Here is an 18,475-nt window from a genome sequence, read left to right as displayed (position 1 = left end):
ATCAAACTGATTAGTCTTTTAACCAATGGATCACAGGAAAGTGAAACCTTTAAGAAAAAGAGAAAGAATGAAAGCAATGCCTGCTCCTGGCCTCTCCCAAGGACTACTCCCTGCATCCTGCGCAGGCTCCACTCAAAAGTCGGCTCTCTCTAATGCTGCAAGAACAACCCAGGGGCAGACACCTTGTAGTAAGCTGAACAGTGTGCCCTCTCCAAATTCATTTCTACCCAAACCTCAAAATGTGACCTTATTTGGAAACAGTCTTTGCAGATGTAATTAGCTTAGCTGATGTCATACTGAATTAGGGTGGGTCCTCAATCCAATGACTGATGTCCTTCTAGGAAGACAGGAAGGCACAAAGATACAGACAGAGAAGAAAGTCATGTGACAATGGAGGCAGAGACTGAAGTGATGCGGATACAAGCCAAGGAATGCCAAAGATTGCCAGGAGTCAGGAGCTAGGAAGAGGCAAGGAAGGATCCTTCCCAAGAGGTAGCGTGACCCTGCCAACACTTCAGATTTTAGGCTTCTAGCCTCCAGAACTCTAAGACAGTAAATTTCTGTTAAGCCAAGTTTGCAGGAGTAATTTGTAACAGCAGTCATAGGAAATTAATTCACATCATATGCGAAATTATTCATTATCTCTCAAGACTTTTACCACAACCATGGTCCACAGAGGAAAACGCAGCCCAAATAAGAGGCATTCTGCTTCCCATTCAGCAACCTTCATTGAGCCCATGACTACAGAAAGTTTTTGCTCTAAAGCTGAGTACCCCTTTCTCCATGAGGGAGAGGGGCAGTAACTAAGTTATACCTCATCCTTCTTCTCCTGAATGCGTCGTCTCTCTGCCTCAATAGCCAGCTTCTCCTGAATTTCCTGAGCAATTTCACAGTCTTGTTGTTCACTAAAAAGCAAAGGTGAAAACATGAATAAGGAAAATAAAAAATAATGTATTTCCTAAAAATAATAAATACAATTTATTGAATACTCACTATATGAGAAGTACATTATTTTTCTCTCTTTATCTTCAAGATAAAGATGCAAAGAGGCTCACACGGTCACATTTACAGATGAGAAAACTAAGGCCCAGGGAAGTTAAATTATTTTCTCAAGATCACAACGAAAATATGTGGTAGAACTGGAATCTCATCATCACACCCAGCAGTGGAAAACTCCATGCCTCTTTATACCACCATATCACTTCACCCCACTGGGGCCTGTTTTCGGTCCTGCCTCTACCACTAATAACCACAAATCATTCTGTCATGCCATTTTATAAGCTATAAAAGTTTACACTCAGTAACTTCACATTATAAGTCTAATATCATAGTATTCTTATCTATTCAAACCAAAGAAATGAAAATCTACTCAGAGCAATTCCTATTTATATTTCTTCTTTTCACTCATTATAATAATTAAGAATCATACACAAAATCATGGACTTAGTTTTCGAAGGCCTCTATCTCTCTTCATTCAAGCATCTACCTGAAACTCCCAAATTAATGTAAAATCTGTATAGAATTAAGTGACTAATAACTACATTGGATGTGATAGTAAGTGGGAAGAAAGTAGAAGCACCGCAGAGAAGGCAAACCCAAATGAAGTGTTAAAGGTCACAAGTGACACAGAGGATGTACCTTCTGGTACAGAAAATAAGTAAGTGAAGTTTCACCTGAGCTTAATGATTTCAAACCGTATTTCCAAGAAGTACCAGCTCTGGTTCAGTCAGCTAATGATACAGACTCCTGGGAAAGCATAATGGAGAAAGCAGCAGTAAGCAAGCGACAATCCTGACCTGGGATAGTAGCCCCGGTATCCAGACTGAATAAAAGGCTCCACTTCAATGAGAACGGCAGCATTCCATCCTTCCTGAGATGTCCAGCTCTCAAAATTGCAGGGAGGGAACGGAAAGACTTCCCTTCTAGCTTATTTATTTCATCCAGGAACAATTTTAAAACCCTGAAGTCTCGAGCAAAAATATAATACCTGGTTCTTATCTCATTTAGGACCTATAAAATATTACTCTCTACTCCTGATTTATATTTGAGTGGTTTGTCTTGATAATTGCTGAATAAGCTCATTATACTGTTATTAACCTAATTCAGGATTTAAACATCTGCATCAACCTCGGAACTGGCCTTTGTGACAGAGGATAGTGAATAACGTAAAGGGCAATGAATTTAGAACTCTAGGACATTCTAGCTTTGGCTCTCACCTTAACCTGTGACACTGAGCCTCATAACATCTCAAATATCTCTCTTCCTCTTTTATCTCCATTACCATGACCTTCACTACCACCACTACCACCACTGTCTTCATTCAAGCCTCAACATCTCTTAATTTGACCACTGCTCACAATAGCTGCCTTCAAATCTTGCCCACTCCAAGCCTTCACCCACCTACTCCCCAGAATAGATCCCAAAATGGAAATTTAAAACTACTTCAATGGTTCTTCATTCCTTATAATTTAAACTCTACAACACCTGAAATCTTTTAACGTAACTTATCGTGACCTTTATGATCCAGCTTTTGACTACTTTTCTGGCCTCACTTCCTACTTCTGCCCGTAAATACACTTTCCACTCCAGCAATACTGAACTTCTTGCAGTTAACATGAGATTCCAAGTCCTTTTACCTCCTGCCCTTATGCATGCTGCTCCTTCTGGCTAGAATGGATTTCCCCATCACTATAAACTTCTAATTAACCTTCAAGTTTCAGATTAAACATATCATCTGTCTTGTGAAGCTTTTCCCAGTCTCTTCTCTCTAAATAGGCATGAAATTTACATTTAAATTATCTGTGACTCATGCACGTATCTCTAGATATATAATGCTCAAGGTGTTTTCCTGAGGCCCTTAAAGGTAACGGCTGTCTTATTCATATCTCTGGTCTCCTTTCATGGTGCCAGATTTAGCAAGAATCAATAAAAGTGTTTATTTACAAAGCAAGGAAGCTTAACAAAATGATTAATAAAGTCCTCTCTACAAATAATAAACAGAAGGGCAAACCCTTCCTATAAGTTAGCAAAATGACTGACTTTCCCTTTTACCCAAATATGACACTAAACTAAATTAAGGAGTTCCTTCCATTTTTCCTTTACCCCTTCCTCCTCAACACAGTATCTGTGGCTGAATCTACCCACATTAAAGATTTAGGATGTAAGAGCCACTCTCAAACAAGAAATGTATCCTGGGAGCTTTGTAACACTGAAACAGGATAAAAGTCACTGTGCCAAAAGAAACCCGAGAAAGAATCACTTCCGTTTATCTGTCTGTTAAAGAAGGCTACTAGAGAGAACTTCTGTCAGATACTGAAGTTATGAAGATAACTGAGTCTACACTTCAGAGCTTTTCAGAACATTCTGCCATGTACTGAAAAGCAAGGAAAGTAAGAGCAGCAAACACAGCTAGAACACAGTAAAGGAACCAACACAACCCACAAAGTTCTTTGATGTCCACTATTTCACTGGACTCCCCATAGAAACTACGCGACAGAGGGGACAGAGATTATTTTCCCCATGTTATGGGTAAGGAAAATAAATTCTGAGAAGTTGACTAACTGGCCCAAAGTCATAGAGCTAAAAAATGTTAGAATTTACACCATCATCCACATGTCCTTAAACCTGGTCAAGTGTTCCAACAACAACAACAAAACATTTTCAAATCAAAAAAACTGTTAGATATCCACTGTAAGACTATAATTTGACAGTAAAAGGAATCAGAGGAAGAGAAGTAGGCTCCTCTTCCCCTGCCCTGTTTGCTAGCTCCACAGAGAAAACCAGTCTTGACATTAACCCTCCCATCTCCCAAATCCTCACAGGTCTTTGTAGCGTTTCTGGAGCTGGGCCTGCGCTTTCAGATCTTCCTCTTGTAGCTGCTTAGCCACCTGGAGATCATGCTGGACCAAACGGTTCCGCTGAACGTTTGATGCCAAATGATGCTCAACTGGAACAAAAAGATTGAGGACAGGAATTAACAATGCCTTAGTTTGTTAGTAATAAATGCCATAATAATCTTAAGAGCTTTACCACAGCAATAGCTTTGCATCCATCACTTCGTTTTATTGTCTCAACAACAAAATATAATAGAGAGCAAGGAATTAATATCCCCACTTTTCCATGAAGTAAAAAGAGGATCCAAAAGATTAAATAATTTGCCTTTGGTCACACGGCAACAAAGTGGCAGTGCCAGGACATCTACACAAATATTCTAAAGCCAGGGCTAATGCTCTTTCTACTACTACATGTTGTCACTCTATTTATTAACTGCATTTTTCAAAACTTTAATTTTGTATTTATATGTGAATTAATTCACAAATCATATATTCACAAAAATGTACTTTAACATAACATGTGTAGCTTAGATTTACTTTCCATCACTATACGGAAAAAAAGATTCAGAAAAATACACAATGGGATCTCATGCACACCATGGTTGCCTGGGAAAACTGTTCAGGTCCCTATTCTAGGAGCAAGAATAGATTCTTCTACGCATGCACGCCAGATAAATCTACAACCATTATGTCCCTCCTACAACAAAAGGCAAGAAAAAAGGTTCAAACCCCTCTTTTCCTCCTAGAGATGCAGCAGTCTACTAATCTCTGGCCGCCTGTCTTACTTAAACATGCCCGAAACTTCACTGCTCACCCAGGCATCGTATTTGCCTAAAGAAATCCTTCAGAATGTACGGATGGTGACGCCAAGTGACTGTGCTCTCTTCCTACCTAAGCCCTAAGAAACCAGCCTCAAGCTACCACAAAAAAAGAAAACTGAAGGAGCATAAATGAGAGGTATTACTCACTCTCTTGTTCCTGCAGGCTGTGAGCCAGGGTGTGGTCCTCCAGGACAGCAAAATCTCGGCATACTACAGAAGATGAAGGAGGAAAAAGAGACAGGAAGGCTCATTAGTAATACTTTAACATACAAAGGGAAGGACTTTTCTTTTACTTTAAAAAAAATCAATTCTAATATTTCAGAATGACAAATTTTATAATTCTCAATGCATAAAATAGTGACTAGTGAAGTATGCAGTCTTTAGTCACAAAAATCCATAGGGCCTGCTTAGTGCCAAGCATAGGGTGTCACAAAACACTGGTTAGCCTTGGCCCCCGGCCTGAGGTGAGAACACTTAGAATCAGATTCCAGAGGTCTAGAAATTCCAATCCACTTCCCTAAAAGGAGGGTAAGTGCTGCTGAAAATAACAGAAGTATCAATCATGCTTTGCATATTGCTACTGAGAGAGAAGTGTGTACTGCATAATTAGAGGTGTTAAAAGAAATCTAACCTATGCTTCTCTGTGGTTCAGACGATCCTCTCCCAGCAATTTATGTCTACCCTGGTGTCTCTGAAGGAAAAACATATTTTCACTAGTCCCTCAGGTAGGGCAGAGTTGTACTTTAAAAATTCTCAATTTCTTAAACATTCTTTAGTGGGTCAATCCCCAGGGACACGAGTTGGAACTAGGTCTCTAAGTCCCTCTAAACCTTGGGCTGCGCCCAAATAATCTACAAACCAAAAGAAAATGGGAAGCCTGAAAGAAACCAGGAATCCGCCCCAACTCTGCCTCCACCTGAAGATCCAGGCAAGGGTATTTCCTGACCTGTCTTCTTAGAAGCAAAATGGGAAGAAATAACTCTCGAAGGTCCATGTTTACCCCAAGCTGCAATTTAAACTCCTGCTTCGTAAACATACAAACAGACAAAACATGAAGGATTCATCATGGAAAGTGTTGTTTAAAGAACTAGTAGTTTAAGTGATATGTTCTCACTCTATTCCAAGCATGTAATTCATGTTTAAAAAAAAAAAAGGAAACTCCCCAAAGCCTCAGATTACTGCAATTGAGTAGGACTCATGAACGGTCCCTAGAGCTTAGGAGAAAAGTGGTAGATTCTTTTCTGCAGCTTTGGATTTGCCTATGAGCGCACTTAACTGAAATAGAATGAAGAACATTCCTTTGCCATTCTTCGCACTTACGTATGTTCACATATCACTCGACATAATTGTGTCCTTCACTACTGAGGGATAACGTTACAACAAGGGAGGGAGATCTTGGGGAGGTCAAGATTATTTTGAAACGGTTTTAAACGGAGGAATAATTCTTACCCAAGAACTACATTAAACTGAATACAACCTGCTTAATCCTTACTCAAACGTAACAGCAAAACCAGGAATTCGAACAGAAAGCCCTGTTCTTTTTCATCAGCTATATTCTCAATGAACACTAATATCCTGAAGCCCAGGTCCCAGTTACCTTATATTTCACAGAATCAAAGTACTTTCAAGATGAGCTAGATAGCACCCTCATTTAATAAGTGAGGAAACTGAAAGCCAGAAGGAAGAAGGGATTTTCTAAGGTGGCACAGAGTTCACTGGTGACAGGGCTTGGGGTCAAAGTCTAAGCCAGGAAGAGCTCAAGAGCTCTTTCCCCTTCCCTGACACAATGACGGCCCTCCTTCCCTCCAGGTAAACCATGGTCAGAATGGACAGAAAGAAAATATTCTACATTAACCAGCATATACTCTCTAAAACACTTCAATTAATATCTGATTTTTAAATGGGTAAGACATACATGGACTTAATTTTAAAAAATTAATGAATTAGCTAAAATAAATATAATCAAATCTTGTGTAACGAATGTTATTTTAATACACTGACCTATCATTTAAAACACCTTTATTATACTGAAAACGCCTGTGCTTATATATTAAAGTCAGTCTTAATTTTAGATTAATTATGATTAGATCAAATTTTAAGATTAATCTTAATGATTTTCAAATTATGGGTGGCAACCTATTATTAGGTCAAAAAATCAATTTACTAAGCCTGAGAAAAACATTTTAAAAGTCAATAGTCTAGAGAACAACAGAAGACAATGGGCCCTCATAGCCCTGAGTTTTGGATTCATGGTTTCAATCAACCACAGATAAAAAATATTCAGGAAAAAAAAAATGTAGCTGTACTGAACATGTACACACTTTTTTTCTTATCATTGTTCTCTAAATGAAACAGTGTATAACAGCTATTTACATAGCATTTACACTGTATTAGATATTATAAGTAATCTAGAGACAATGTAAAGTATACAATAGAATGTGTATGAATTATATGCAAATACTAACACATTTTATACCAGGGACTGAAGCATCCATAGATTTTTAGTAACCATGTGAGGTCTTGGAACCAACTCCACACCCCACCCCACAAATACCAAGGGACTATTATAAATCACACACAGTACAGGAAACTAGTTTGGGGAAACTTTTCCAGTATTACATATACACAGATCACAGAAATACACAGAGATGATAGGTACTAGGTCAAAATGTGAAACACACATCATTCTATAGATTACAAAAAGTTTAAAAGCCACTTCAATTTACGTTATTAGGTCAGAACATTAATGCCAAAAATATTTTCTATGTTTCTAACACCATGCTAACTAAAATTAAAATTATGAAATTATTACATTTTCCATGTGGAGAATCATGTGAAGAAGTACAATAATTTTAAAAATATTTCTTAACTTTAGGCAGCAGAACATTAAACATTAAAATATACTGTTTGTAGATAGGTATACCTATGGTAAAAAAAAAGAATTTTTTTTAATAGTATGGCACTGACACAAACTTAACTCCAAACAGTAGTTCCCTCTCCAGAGAGATGAAAAGGGGCATGAGTGCCTTGGCTGCACAAGCCATTCTACTGCTTCAAAAGCAAAAAGAGAAAAGACACACAATAAGGCAAAATATTAACATCTGATGCAGGTGGTAGGTTCATGGATTTCTCTATGTCCTGTGATTTTTATACGTATATTCTTAAATATTACATTTTAAGTTATATAATTAACTTAATTCCATGTTGTCAATAGCACATATTGCTAAACAATGAACATGAAGATATGGCTTGACACATTATAATAGGTGTGAGAAATTTACGAATTACTGATTACCTTGATGACTCCTCATAATGATTTCTTAGTATCTAAACAGCAAGACTGAAGCATATTCTATTATTGTGATTTGTCCCTAAATCTGCAGAAGCTGAATTAGTACCCAAAAGATATGAGCAGGGCCTGGGCTAGTCAAGAGGATCTAGAAGATTTTCAATGATTATGAGGAAGTACACAAACACATACACACCTAGCTGCACTGTCAAAAACACTGACTTAGCCCTTCAGAGTTTACTAGGAGTTTTTAAACATATAATCTCATTTATACTGAAATATTATTTGCCCAATATATAATTTCTTCTGAACCCACTCTAGTTTTTTTTCAAGATTTGCCTCTGTATTCCCTGCATCAGTATTCTAGCACAACCTGGAAAACAATCACATATCCAGTCAACTTTGTAAATCGGTAACCTGATTGAGAATTACAGAAACTATTTCACAGCCAGGCCAAGCTCAGAGCCTGAAGAGAACTTTTCTCCTTTTCCAACCTCCTCTACCTTTGATGTAAACAGTATAAACAGTCCACTGAGGATAAATGGCATAAACTCGTCTCCCCACGTTTCCCTGTGGGCACCTTTAAGGTGAACCACCTTTCACCTTCCCATTTCTCAAACTTTTTCCCTCCTATGTTTACTTTCACTCATCCAGAACTCAGGCTGACCTTCTTGCCATAAGCCAACCCTATCAATGTCTCCTACTACTCCCAGCCTGCTACTAAAATGAGCTTCCCACCACAGTCATTTACACAACTATTCTCCTTTGTTCCCACCCAGATCTCAAGTGTCTTGTAGGCTCTCCCCTCTGCCCATTTTCCCAGTGTTACGGATGATGGCTAAGTCTCTTTTGAACATTAAAAGCCGTGCAACTCTGCCTCATTGCTTAGAAGAGCATTAACAGAAAAAAATGCACTTTGCTCTGAAATTCGAGCACACAGCTGCTTTCCTATCCAGCTGCAAGCTCTTCATGGCAGGGACTTTGTGGGTGCACTCTCTGCACCTTCCACACAACGTGTGCTCATTAATCGAAAGAAGTTAAAAAAAAAAAAAGCTGGATCATAAAGTCAAACAAGAGTAGAAGAAAGTGAGAAAATAATGCCATAAACAGAATTAAACTCTGCTATTATGACAGCATAACACACATAAGATATGTCAAATATCATTTAAACAAATTTAGTAATAAACAAACTACATAAAACTAGAACCCTATCCCCATTCTCATTAAAGGAGTTTCATTGATATGTTAATCTAAACACGGGTCTACCTTGGAGATATTGCAGGTTCGGTTCCAGACCACTGCAATAAAGGAAATATCGCAATAAAATGAATCACATGATTGTTTGGTTTCCTAGAACATATAAAAGTTATTTTTACACTATAGTCTATTAATAGTCTATTGATAGTCTATTAAATGTGCGATGGAATTCAGTCGAAACAGGTTATGTACATACCTAAATTTAAAAACACATTATTACTAAGAAATGCTTGCTACACACCTTCAATTTGTAAAACACAGTTTGTCCAAAGCGCAATAAAGGAAAGTGCAATAAAATGAGGGATGCCTGTACATACAAATTAGTATAAGGTGAATTAATTTACAACCGGCCAAGCAGGTCTCAGAAATGGAAAGGACGACTGGCTGACATACATAAATATGTACATATATACACCCCCCACCCATTTCCTTAAAGAATGGTTTTCATTGAGATGTTGATCTCCCCCTAAATACATGAATGGCATCGTATGCACCTAATAAACACTCATTTACTCAATAAACATGTGTTGAACTCTATTTCAGGATGAATGAGTCATCTCCAAGCCATCAATGAGGTGAAATATCAGAGAGGAAAACAAGTATAATGTAAGTTAATAAACACTGTACTAAAGACAATTTGTTGTACTAAAGACAATTCTTTGAAGTCATCAACACTGCAGCAGTTATGCTTGTTATGAATTGGGGGTGGATGTAAGAAGTAGGAGTGATTTAAACAGAATGCATCCAGAAACTTTGTATCAAGAAACCTTAAAGTAATTAACACGAAATGTATTTCAAGGTAAATTAAAATTCCTACGGACAGAAGTGGTAAACATTCTTGGCAAAGGGGCCAATTATGGAAAAAGCCAAAAAGATGAAAATCCACGAGCCATTCTGGAGTTCTGTGTGCCCAGAGCACAGAAGCCCCAAAGGGAATTACAGCAAGAGAGATGATAGGAAAGCCCCTGTGCACCCTCAAGAGAAACTGGTTCCTTTTTAGGCATTCCTGGTATACAACTTACCTGAAATGTACCAAAGAAAATCGGGGGATTACCACCCCACTCCACCTCACACCAACCAAACTCGACCTCTCATACTTTTCTTTTCTCTTTTGCATTTGCTTCCTAAGTCTCTCATTTTTGTTTTCGCTTTATTGCTTCTCCTCACACACCTTTTTTCAGGTACATCTGCTTGCCAACTTTACCCCTCCAGCTCCAGACACAGCCCACTCCCCCATTCCCTACCAGTAACTGTAGGAGCTTTCCATAAACTTCAAAGCAGAACTACTCGTTCTCCTTCTACAGGTAACACCCTGGTCTGCCCTACCATTGGCAATTAGTAGAAAAATAGAGACAAAATTTGTAAACTTTAATAATTCCACATTTTAAAGGAAAAGAGAAAAAAAACAAACCAACATTGATTTGAATGTCTCTTAAAATTCTGGACCAAATGACAACAAATTTGGAGGCCTAAAATAGTCTTAAAAAATTTTTTTTCTTAGGCATTAACAGTACTAGATTAAGATCTTCTCAGCTTTCACCAACAAAGAAATAAGTAAACTGAGCATTTTTCATAAAACATATTTAAGATTGTTATTTTAGAAAGCTCATTTACAGCAAGTTTCTCTCTTTCTCACTCAGAAAGAAAATATTCTTTTGAAAGCCTGTTTCAAAGAGGTGATTCAGATTGACAAGTGATGGGGTAAGAGTCTTTAGAATTCCCTTATCTTTTTCTCAGGGACAAACAGAAGGGTCCCTCCCAACCCCTGCCACATCCCCCACATACACACATACCCCGAAGGGCAGCAGAAATTTTGTTTACTCTTCCACTAAATGAACACAGTCTCAAATTTTGGACAAGAACCAAGAACTTAACTTGTATTTATACTGGCAACGCCAGTGAGAAAAAAACTTGGTGGGGGACATTTTGCTAAACAAATTCTGCTCCAAAGTTTAAAAGCTATGCACAAGATTAACTAAATCTAAACAGTGAACGGTGCTCCTGCTATCAAGAACTCCTTTTTTTCACCTCAGTCAAGTAAGCAGAATGAGTACATATTTCAACCAAACCCAGAAATTTCTGATTCAATGAGTGGCTACACGTTCCTTTCACATATTATCCAAATAATGTGCACATTCCCAATGCTTTCCCAACTAATTCTACATAACCTAAAAAGAAAGTGGAAAAAAAGCCATTCCCCTTCCCCTGTTCGTTTACCTACATCCTAAGACTTTCTGAAATTACAATTGCCATGATTCAACTTTACAAGCTTCCACCCACATAAAAATGCCTGGATTAATAATACATTAACAAGAGGCTATTTCTTTCACCTATGTCTGTTTTCCCTTTTATAGAATGGTAGAATTTTGTGAATTATTCTTTTTATGTAAATGCTATGAGTAGCAGATGGACTACATACTCTGCTTCGAAAGCAGGGATTATGCTTGCTTTCCTTTGTTCTACATACATGAAAACATCTACTATGAACAAGAAAGATATTCAAGAGATACATTTTGTCTTGTGAAAGTTTCGTAATAACAGCCACAACTGACATTTATACAGCACTTCATAGATTACAAGGCACTTTCACATTTATTCCTCCTAACCATCTGAGGATAAAGGCTTTATCAACATCCCCATTTTATTTACAAGGAAACTAAGGCTCAAGAGAAATAAAACGCCTTGAGCAAGACTACCCAACAAATAAAACCAACGAACTGAAAATCAAATCCACCTCTTCTGGCCCCAGATATTTCTGCTTAGAGTATCAGGGAAAAAAAGGGGAGGGGGCATTATTAAATACTAGTTAAAAGAAGATATGCATTAAGTTCTTTAAAATCAAGGATAAAAGTAATTTTTAGTAAAGATGGCACATGTATTCAGAAAGTGGTTTCCAGGTCCCCAAAATGCAAATAAAATGAGACCTAGTTTACTTTGCCTCACTATCTCCCAAAATAGACTTCTAGCAATCACAGTCGGCCTATATTTACACCTGAAAAAAAACAGGAATAAAAAGTTCCTTAATTGTATACACGTAAGGGGTTCAAGTGCAGCTTTGTTATATGGATATATTGTCTAGTAGTGAAGTCTGGGCTTTTACCGTAATCACCACCTGAATAATGCACACTGTACCCATTAAGCACCTTCTCATCTCTCACCCTCTTCCCATCATCCCATCCTTCAGATTCTTTCAGTGTTTCCTAAGCGACCTACAGGACACCCTAGCTACTGACTACAGCAAAAAACTCCAAGGGAAATCTCTCTCTGGGACCTACCACTTGCCCTCATCTCTCTAACCCTCTTTTCAACACCCACAAGTTTCCCTCCACTTGGATAGAGAAGATATTGTTAAATTTTAGACTCGTGTCTCTAAGATATATTAATCACACTTTGAAATAATAAACATATTTTATAAAACTCTTATGCTGCCCTACAAAAGAAATGTCTCCCTAATCGGTTAGTTTCTTCTCTTTATTAAAAGTTCGAATAAAATTACCTGAGTAAAAGAGAAAAGGAGTCAGAGAAACTGAATAGAGCTTATCCTAATGACAAATCCTCTACATTCTCAGCCTCAGCAATGTTTATACAGAGATCAACAAAATGACATCAATATCACTACCGCCAATACCATTAGCAAAACCAAACCCCTCCTCCAACCCCATCAGCAGGGCAGGTAGGGAGCTTAGAGATGCTTGGCTATAGACAGCAGACACTCTCTTATGCTTACTCAAATACCCCAATTATGAGCCCCATAAAAGTAAACATAGCTCTGAGTTGCTGATCACTGATAACTAAAATTTCTCACTTTCAGGCTCAAGGCTGAAAACAAAAGAACACGTAAGTAACGCGTGAGCAATTCGTTTACTAGAGAACAAAGGGTAACACAAACTTTTGATCCTTCTCCATTTTTTAGTGTTCTAAAATTTTCATGTCATTGAAATTAACAAAATCTAACTACAGTATGACAGTGCGAAGGTAGTGGCATCTAATTTTGTCAGAAGTTAAGCAAATAATCTACATAGGTGTTCTATCTTCATTTATTTTGTTACTAGCCAAAGTAATCAACAGCAGGGCTACTTTTCTAATTTAAGTCTCTAAATGCCCTGTTCTTTCCAATATGCCATGATATTCCACCTGTCTGGGAGATAGATGATCCTTCTAAACAGAGATCCATAATACAATTATATCAGATTCACTGTCTTGTAGTTATTATCCTTAGTATAATAATCCCACTACTAAACTGTCCACAAAGTCCACACAGAATTTCTGTAATTCCTTTGTGAAAAACGAAGATTTTCATTCTACACCTTATACAGATGACTAAAGAACCAAGCAATATTTCCAATATTTCAACTGTTTAGAGATTCTTATGGTTATGGGTTTTGGTTTCTATTTTTGGTTGCTTGATTGTTGTGAGAACGAAACACGGAGAACAGGAGAGCCCTGCAAATGGGCAAGAAACTTAGTCACCATTACTACACAGATGGTGGTGGTGGAATCTCTTGTGTTCTATCTGCCCAAAGCACCCATCCACCTCTCTACCATCTAGAAAATTCACAATCAACCTACAAGACCCCCATTCAAATGTCACCTATGTAGCTGACTCACAAACATGCAGCAGACTCATCTATTATTTTCTTTCAGTACTTTCATAGCATGTAGTTTACAGGATAGTACTGTAGCACTAATTATACTATTAAAAAATTTTACTCATGTTTCCCCAGCATACATTCTAGATCCTGAAAAGCAAGAAGAATATTATGGATCATTTTATCCCAGTGCCCAGGATAGTGATTTTCAAATAAATGTTTGTAAAAAAGATAGATCCTTAGAACAATGATGGCTAGTGCACAGGACATAACATGAAACATTGGATTTTTCCACCCACATCCATCCAGCATATTGATTCATCCACATCCTCCAGCTTATCTGAAACAAGGCTATGGAGCTACATGTCTATCAACATGACCTCAAACAACAGTAAATTCCTTCACCTGGAATTTCAGATTTGTTATAATGAAAGGATATGTTGCCTAATAGAATCCTAGAATACCTAGAAAAGTGATATACTCGGGCATGTGGTCAATTCTTGGTTTCTTTGGGCCACAATTAAACAGATCACTCAACTTACAAAGAAATGATGGCTCTGAGATTTGTAATAATATTCCCAAGATCACACAGTTAAATGAGTGGCACTGTTAAGATTACAGCTCAGAATCAAGAAAAATGTGTGTATACATATGGATGTATTTGTTCAGCTAAACAATGCAATGGGGTGCTTAGGATATATGTGGCATTTAAAGCAGAGAAAACAGTATGTGCTGAGTTGCTAGCAGGAATTTGCACCACCTGGAGCTAGTCTCCTGAATTACTGGTTTTAGAAAACTGCCCCACATCCTTAGAACTCCCCTGTAGTTGCAAACTGCCAAATCATCCCAAGAATTTTAAAATGTTAATAAATTAAGTATAAGGTGAATAGAAAAAAGAACAACTCGAGGTTGATATCCACAAAAGAAGAAGAAGAAAGGAGAAAAACCTTCAGAAATTCTAGTAACAGAAAGACAAATTTTCGGGGTTAACTACCCTACAATAAACATTACAGATAGAAAGCTGCCTTTTTCACAAAAAGTTTTACAAACACCAGAATAGCATAACTCAGGATCTTCTGCAAATTTCTTCCAAATATCTGACCTGCCAAAGTCACCATCTTGGTTACTGTACCAAACTGTCAAGAGTATCAAGAATCTGTAATCCCAAGGAAATATTTCCAATAATAATGGTCCTAAATGGCAGACTAGGCTTCCTAGTTTCCTCAAATACTTCAAAATTTCAGTCACTGTTCATAAAAAGATGCCAATTATCACCTTATTAAAATTATAGATACATTATCAGACAGGGTTTTAATAGTTGCCAAATTCAGCCTTATCTTGTCCAAGCAATCATCTGGGACTCCTTTTAAATGTTTCAGCCACTGGAAACCCCCTTTACGTTAAAACACAGCCCATTTTTCCGATAACCAGAAGTAAAACTGTCTTCAAAAGGACACAATCTGCCAACCTATGGTGATATCAACTGGTCCTAGTTCCAGCCTCAAAGCACTCACATTCTCCAGAGTGTATGTAGGTGTTTTGTAGAAACAACTGATTTTCTGACGTCTGTTGGATAACAATCCATGTAGCATATCACACAGGTTAATGCACAGGTTAAGTCCCAAATGTACTCTCCATGTTATAGGCAGAGTCTAGGGCTGATCTTATGCCTCCCTATAGTATACCCTGACTATAGATGAAATACTTGACTATTCAATTTAAATTTAGAAGGTACTAGAAAGGATAATCAAAATTCTAACGTTAACAATATACAATGGGATTACAATGTAGCTTCTCTTCTTTTTTAAACACTTCTGTTTTTTCCAATTCATCTTCCATGAAGGAGAATCTGATAATCCTCTTCAAAATATTTCATAATAAAGAGAGATACATGTTTTTATTCTAATATAAGCATCTAAACAGTAAATATAAGAAATATTTACAAGGAAGAAAATCAGTAGTAGTAGCAATTTTATTGATTCATTTCATAATGCTTCTTTGAACATTAACAAAAGTAAAGCCCACATGTGGTCCCAAATTTATCAACAATCTTCCTGAGCAGCAATGTAAGGAGAGAAATAGGAAAAGTTGTTCAGTTTTCATTATCAGAATGGAGAAATTATACCAGCTCTTCACTGCAAAGAAACGTTTTATTGGCATCAACTGTACAAGTAAATTCAGTTATCATGCGGCAACTTAAAATAGGGAACACTAAATTATATAATAGCATCATCAATAGTTTTACAAGAAGGGTAATAAGCATAAGTTTTAACTGTGTGCCAACAACACACGCACACTTCAATAAACACACTGCAAAGAATCATTTTGAAAAGTAAAACTACTGATTGAATCCCAACATTTCATTCTCACGCAATTTATCAAAGTATGTTCCTGAGTTACATTTTTTCTAATCCCCTAAATTCAAAGTTAAATGAACACTCCAGTAACCCAAACCACTTGTTTGGCAAATAGATATGTTATAGCTAACCGCAGATACACCAGACTGCAGGCAAGTGGGTTTCGAAAATGCTGAGATGATGTAAGTCCTCACATCAGAAGTACTACTTTAGTATCACAGACCATCTACATCATTATCAGCGACCACAGAGTAACTGGGTAACTTACTGGGAAAGAGAAAATGGCTGAGTCAGAATTTCCATCTGACAGGACAAATGATCTGGAGTGAGAGGAACAGTGAAAAAGCAGGGGAAAGGTAGCAAAGTAGAAACAGAGCAGTCCTTATATTGGTTAAACTGTCAAACACAGATAAAACTTTCCATATAAGGTTTATCTGATTCGGCTACCATAAATGATTTTTAAAATGCCCACAAACATGGACAACCTCACAAGCTTCCTGTGTTAAAGGAATCAACTGTATGGATTGGTGCTTTGAATCCAAAACCTTTTTTTTTTTTTTTTTTTGGTGGGAGTAACAAAACAGAAGCTACCCAAGAAAAGTTAAGCCTTAGCCTTGTCTATTCTTAGAAGATGCTGACGCAGGTATTAACAGAAAGCACTCAAGTTAAGCTTCCTTTCTTCTCAAGAAACATCCCATAACCTCAAAATGAGCTCAATCAGGAGGTCATTTATTCTGAGTGCCCATCAAATTGATTCCTGGGCTCTGTCTTTCTATTCCCACCAAGCAGTCACTAAGGTTCTCTTCAAAACCCCAAATGATGTGCATTCCTCACAGTCTAATGCTCAATGGAACATCTGTTAGAAATGGCATCCTGGCCGGGCATGGTGGCTCACGCCTGTAATCCCAGCACTTTGGGACTCCGAGGCAGGCAGATGCCTGAGCTCCCAAGTTCGAGACCAGCCTGGACAACAGGTGAAATCTCGTCTCCACTAAAATACAAAAAATTAACCAGGCATGGCGGCATGTACCTGTAGTCCCAGCTACTCAGGAGGCTGAGGCAGGAGAATTGCTTGAACCCGGGAGTCGGAGATTGCAGTGAGACGAGATCATGCCACTGCAATCCAGCCTGGGTGACAGAGCGAGACTCTGTCTCCAAAAACAAACAAACAGAAATGACCTCCTTAAACTGAACCAAAATCAATACGTTCTATCAATCCATCATCATTCTATCCTTTAGTGTCACAAACAATTGTTTCACACTATATATGGTAGCCACCAATCATATGTAACTGTTACATTTACATAAATTTAATTTTTAAAGTTCAGCTCTCCTCAGTTTCACTAATCATATTCCTAGTGCTAAATAGCCATATGGGGCTGGTGGCTACTACTCTGGACAGTGCAGAATACAGAACGTTTCCATCATCACAGTTGTTCTATTAGGTAGCACTGCTCTAGACGATAATCACAATGTGACAGTACGACAGAACTAATTTAGACAACTGGACCGCTCAGTGAACCTGAACTAGAGACTTCACAGCATCTAAAACCATTTTCACCTTCTGTATGTGCATGCGTGCACAAGCATGTGAGCTTGCAAACACAAAGATGTTATAATTTGCCATTTCAGACAACCAAGGGTCTTGAGTATATTACTGGTCTTGTGTCAGCCACTGATTTATCTTCAAAGTGCTTGCATATTTGCATTTCTCCTATGCTGCTTCTTCCTCAGGCCTAACGTAATAGTTTTGCTAACCTCAGTAGAGTGAAAGGTTAAGAGCTATCCTATATTTATCTAGCAACCATTGTGCAGATACAGTCACAGACACAAAGTGAACCAATTCCTGATTAGAAAGTAAAGTGAACCAGGTATTCAACATAGTTAGAGGAGTTCAATTCTTGAAATACAACTGGTACTGAATAAACCCACCAAATCTCTAATACTTTACCAAACACTTACTGAAGTACCCTGGATTCCAATAAACAAATGTGAACATTTATGAATTTTGACTGGCCCTTAAAGTTAAACGAGTCACAACTGAAGAAACATTCTCCTAGATTTCTTGTCTCCCGTACCTTCTTTAAAAAACAACTGCATTTTACATGGTTGCTTTGCTTTAGAACAATTCAGGAATATATGAACTTAGCAACTAAATAATTACTCTTAAAATCATAAAGATGAGTAAAAAGGAAGCGCTTCTGCTGTTTTAAATTGTTCAGTTTACTTTTAAATGGGTTTATAAAATTTCATAAACATAAAGAGATGACTTAAAATTGTACTTGGAGCAAGATGAAACTGTTATACAGTAGCTTCTGCAGTACACTGC

General features: G+C 37.6%; 1 protein-coding gene across 1 annotated transcript in view; it reads right to left on the bottom strand.

The window, feature by feature from the left end:
• Positions 1-18,475, bottom strand: part of CCDC50 (coiled-coil domain containing 50) — a 63,696-nt gene that overhangs the window by 29,090 nt on the left and 16,131 nt on the right. The window contains exons 2-4 of the mRNA XM_017873371.1: positions 4,802-4,864; positions 3,820-3,946; positions 815-905 (exon numbers count right to left, since the gene is read on the bottom strand). Coding sequence (XP_017728860.1) covers positions 815-905; positions 3,820-3,946; positions 4,802-4,864 — 281 coding nt within the window. The remainder of the gene's footprint in view (positions 1-814; positions 906-3,819; positions 3,947-4,801; positions 4,865-18,475) is intronic.

This window comes from Rhinopithecus bieti, unplaced genomic scaffold, assembly GCF_001698545.2.
Source record: "Rhinopithecus bieti isolate Rb0 unplaced genomic scaffold, ASM169854v2 scaffold_5626, whole genome shotgun sequence".
Taxonomy (NCBI): domain Eukaryota; kingdom Metazoa; phylum Chordata; class Mammalia; order Primates; family Cercopithecidae; genus Rhinopithecus; species Rhinopithecus bieti.
The sequence above is the reverse complement of the archived record's forward strand: the minus strand, read 5'-3'. Positions and strand labels throughout refer to the sequence as shown.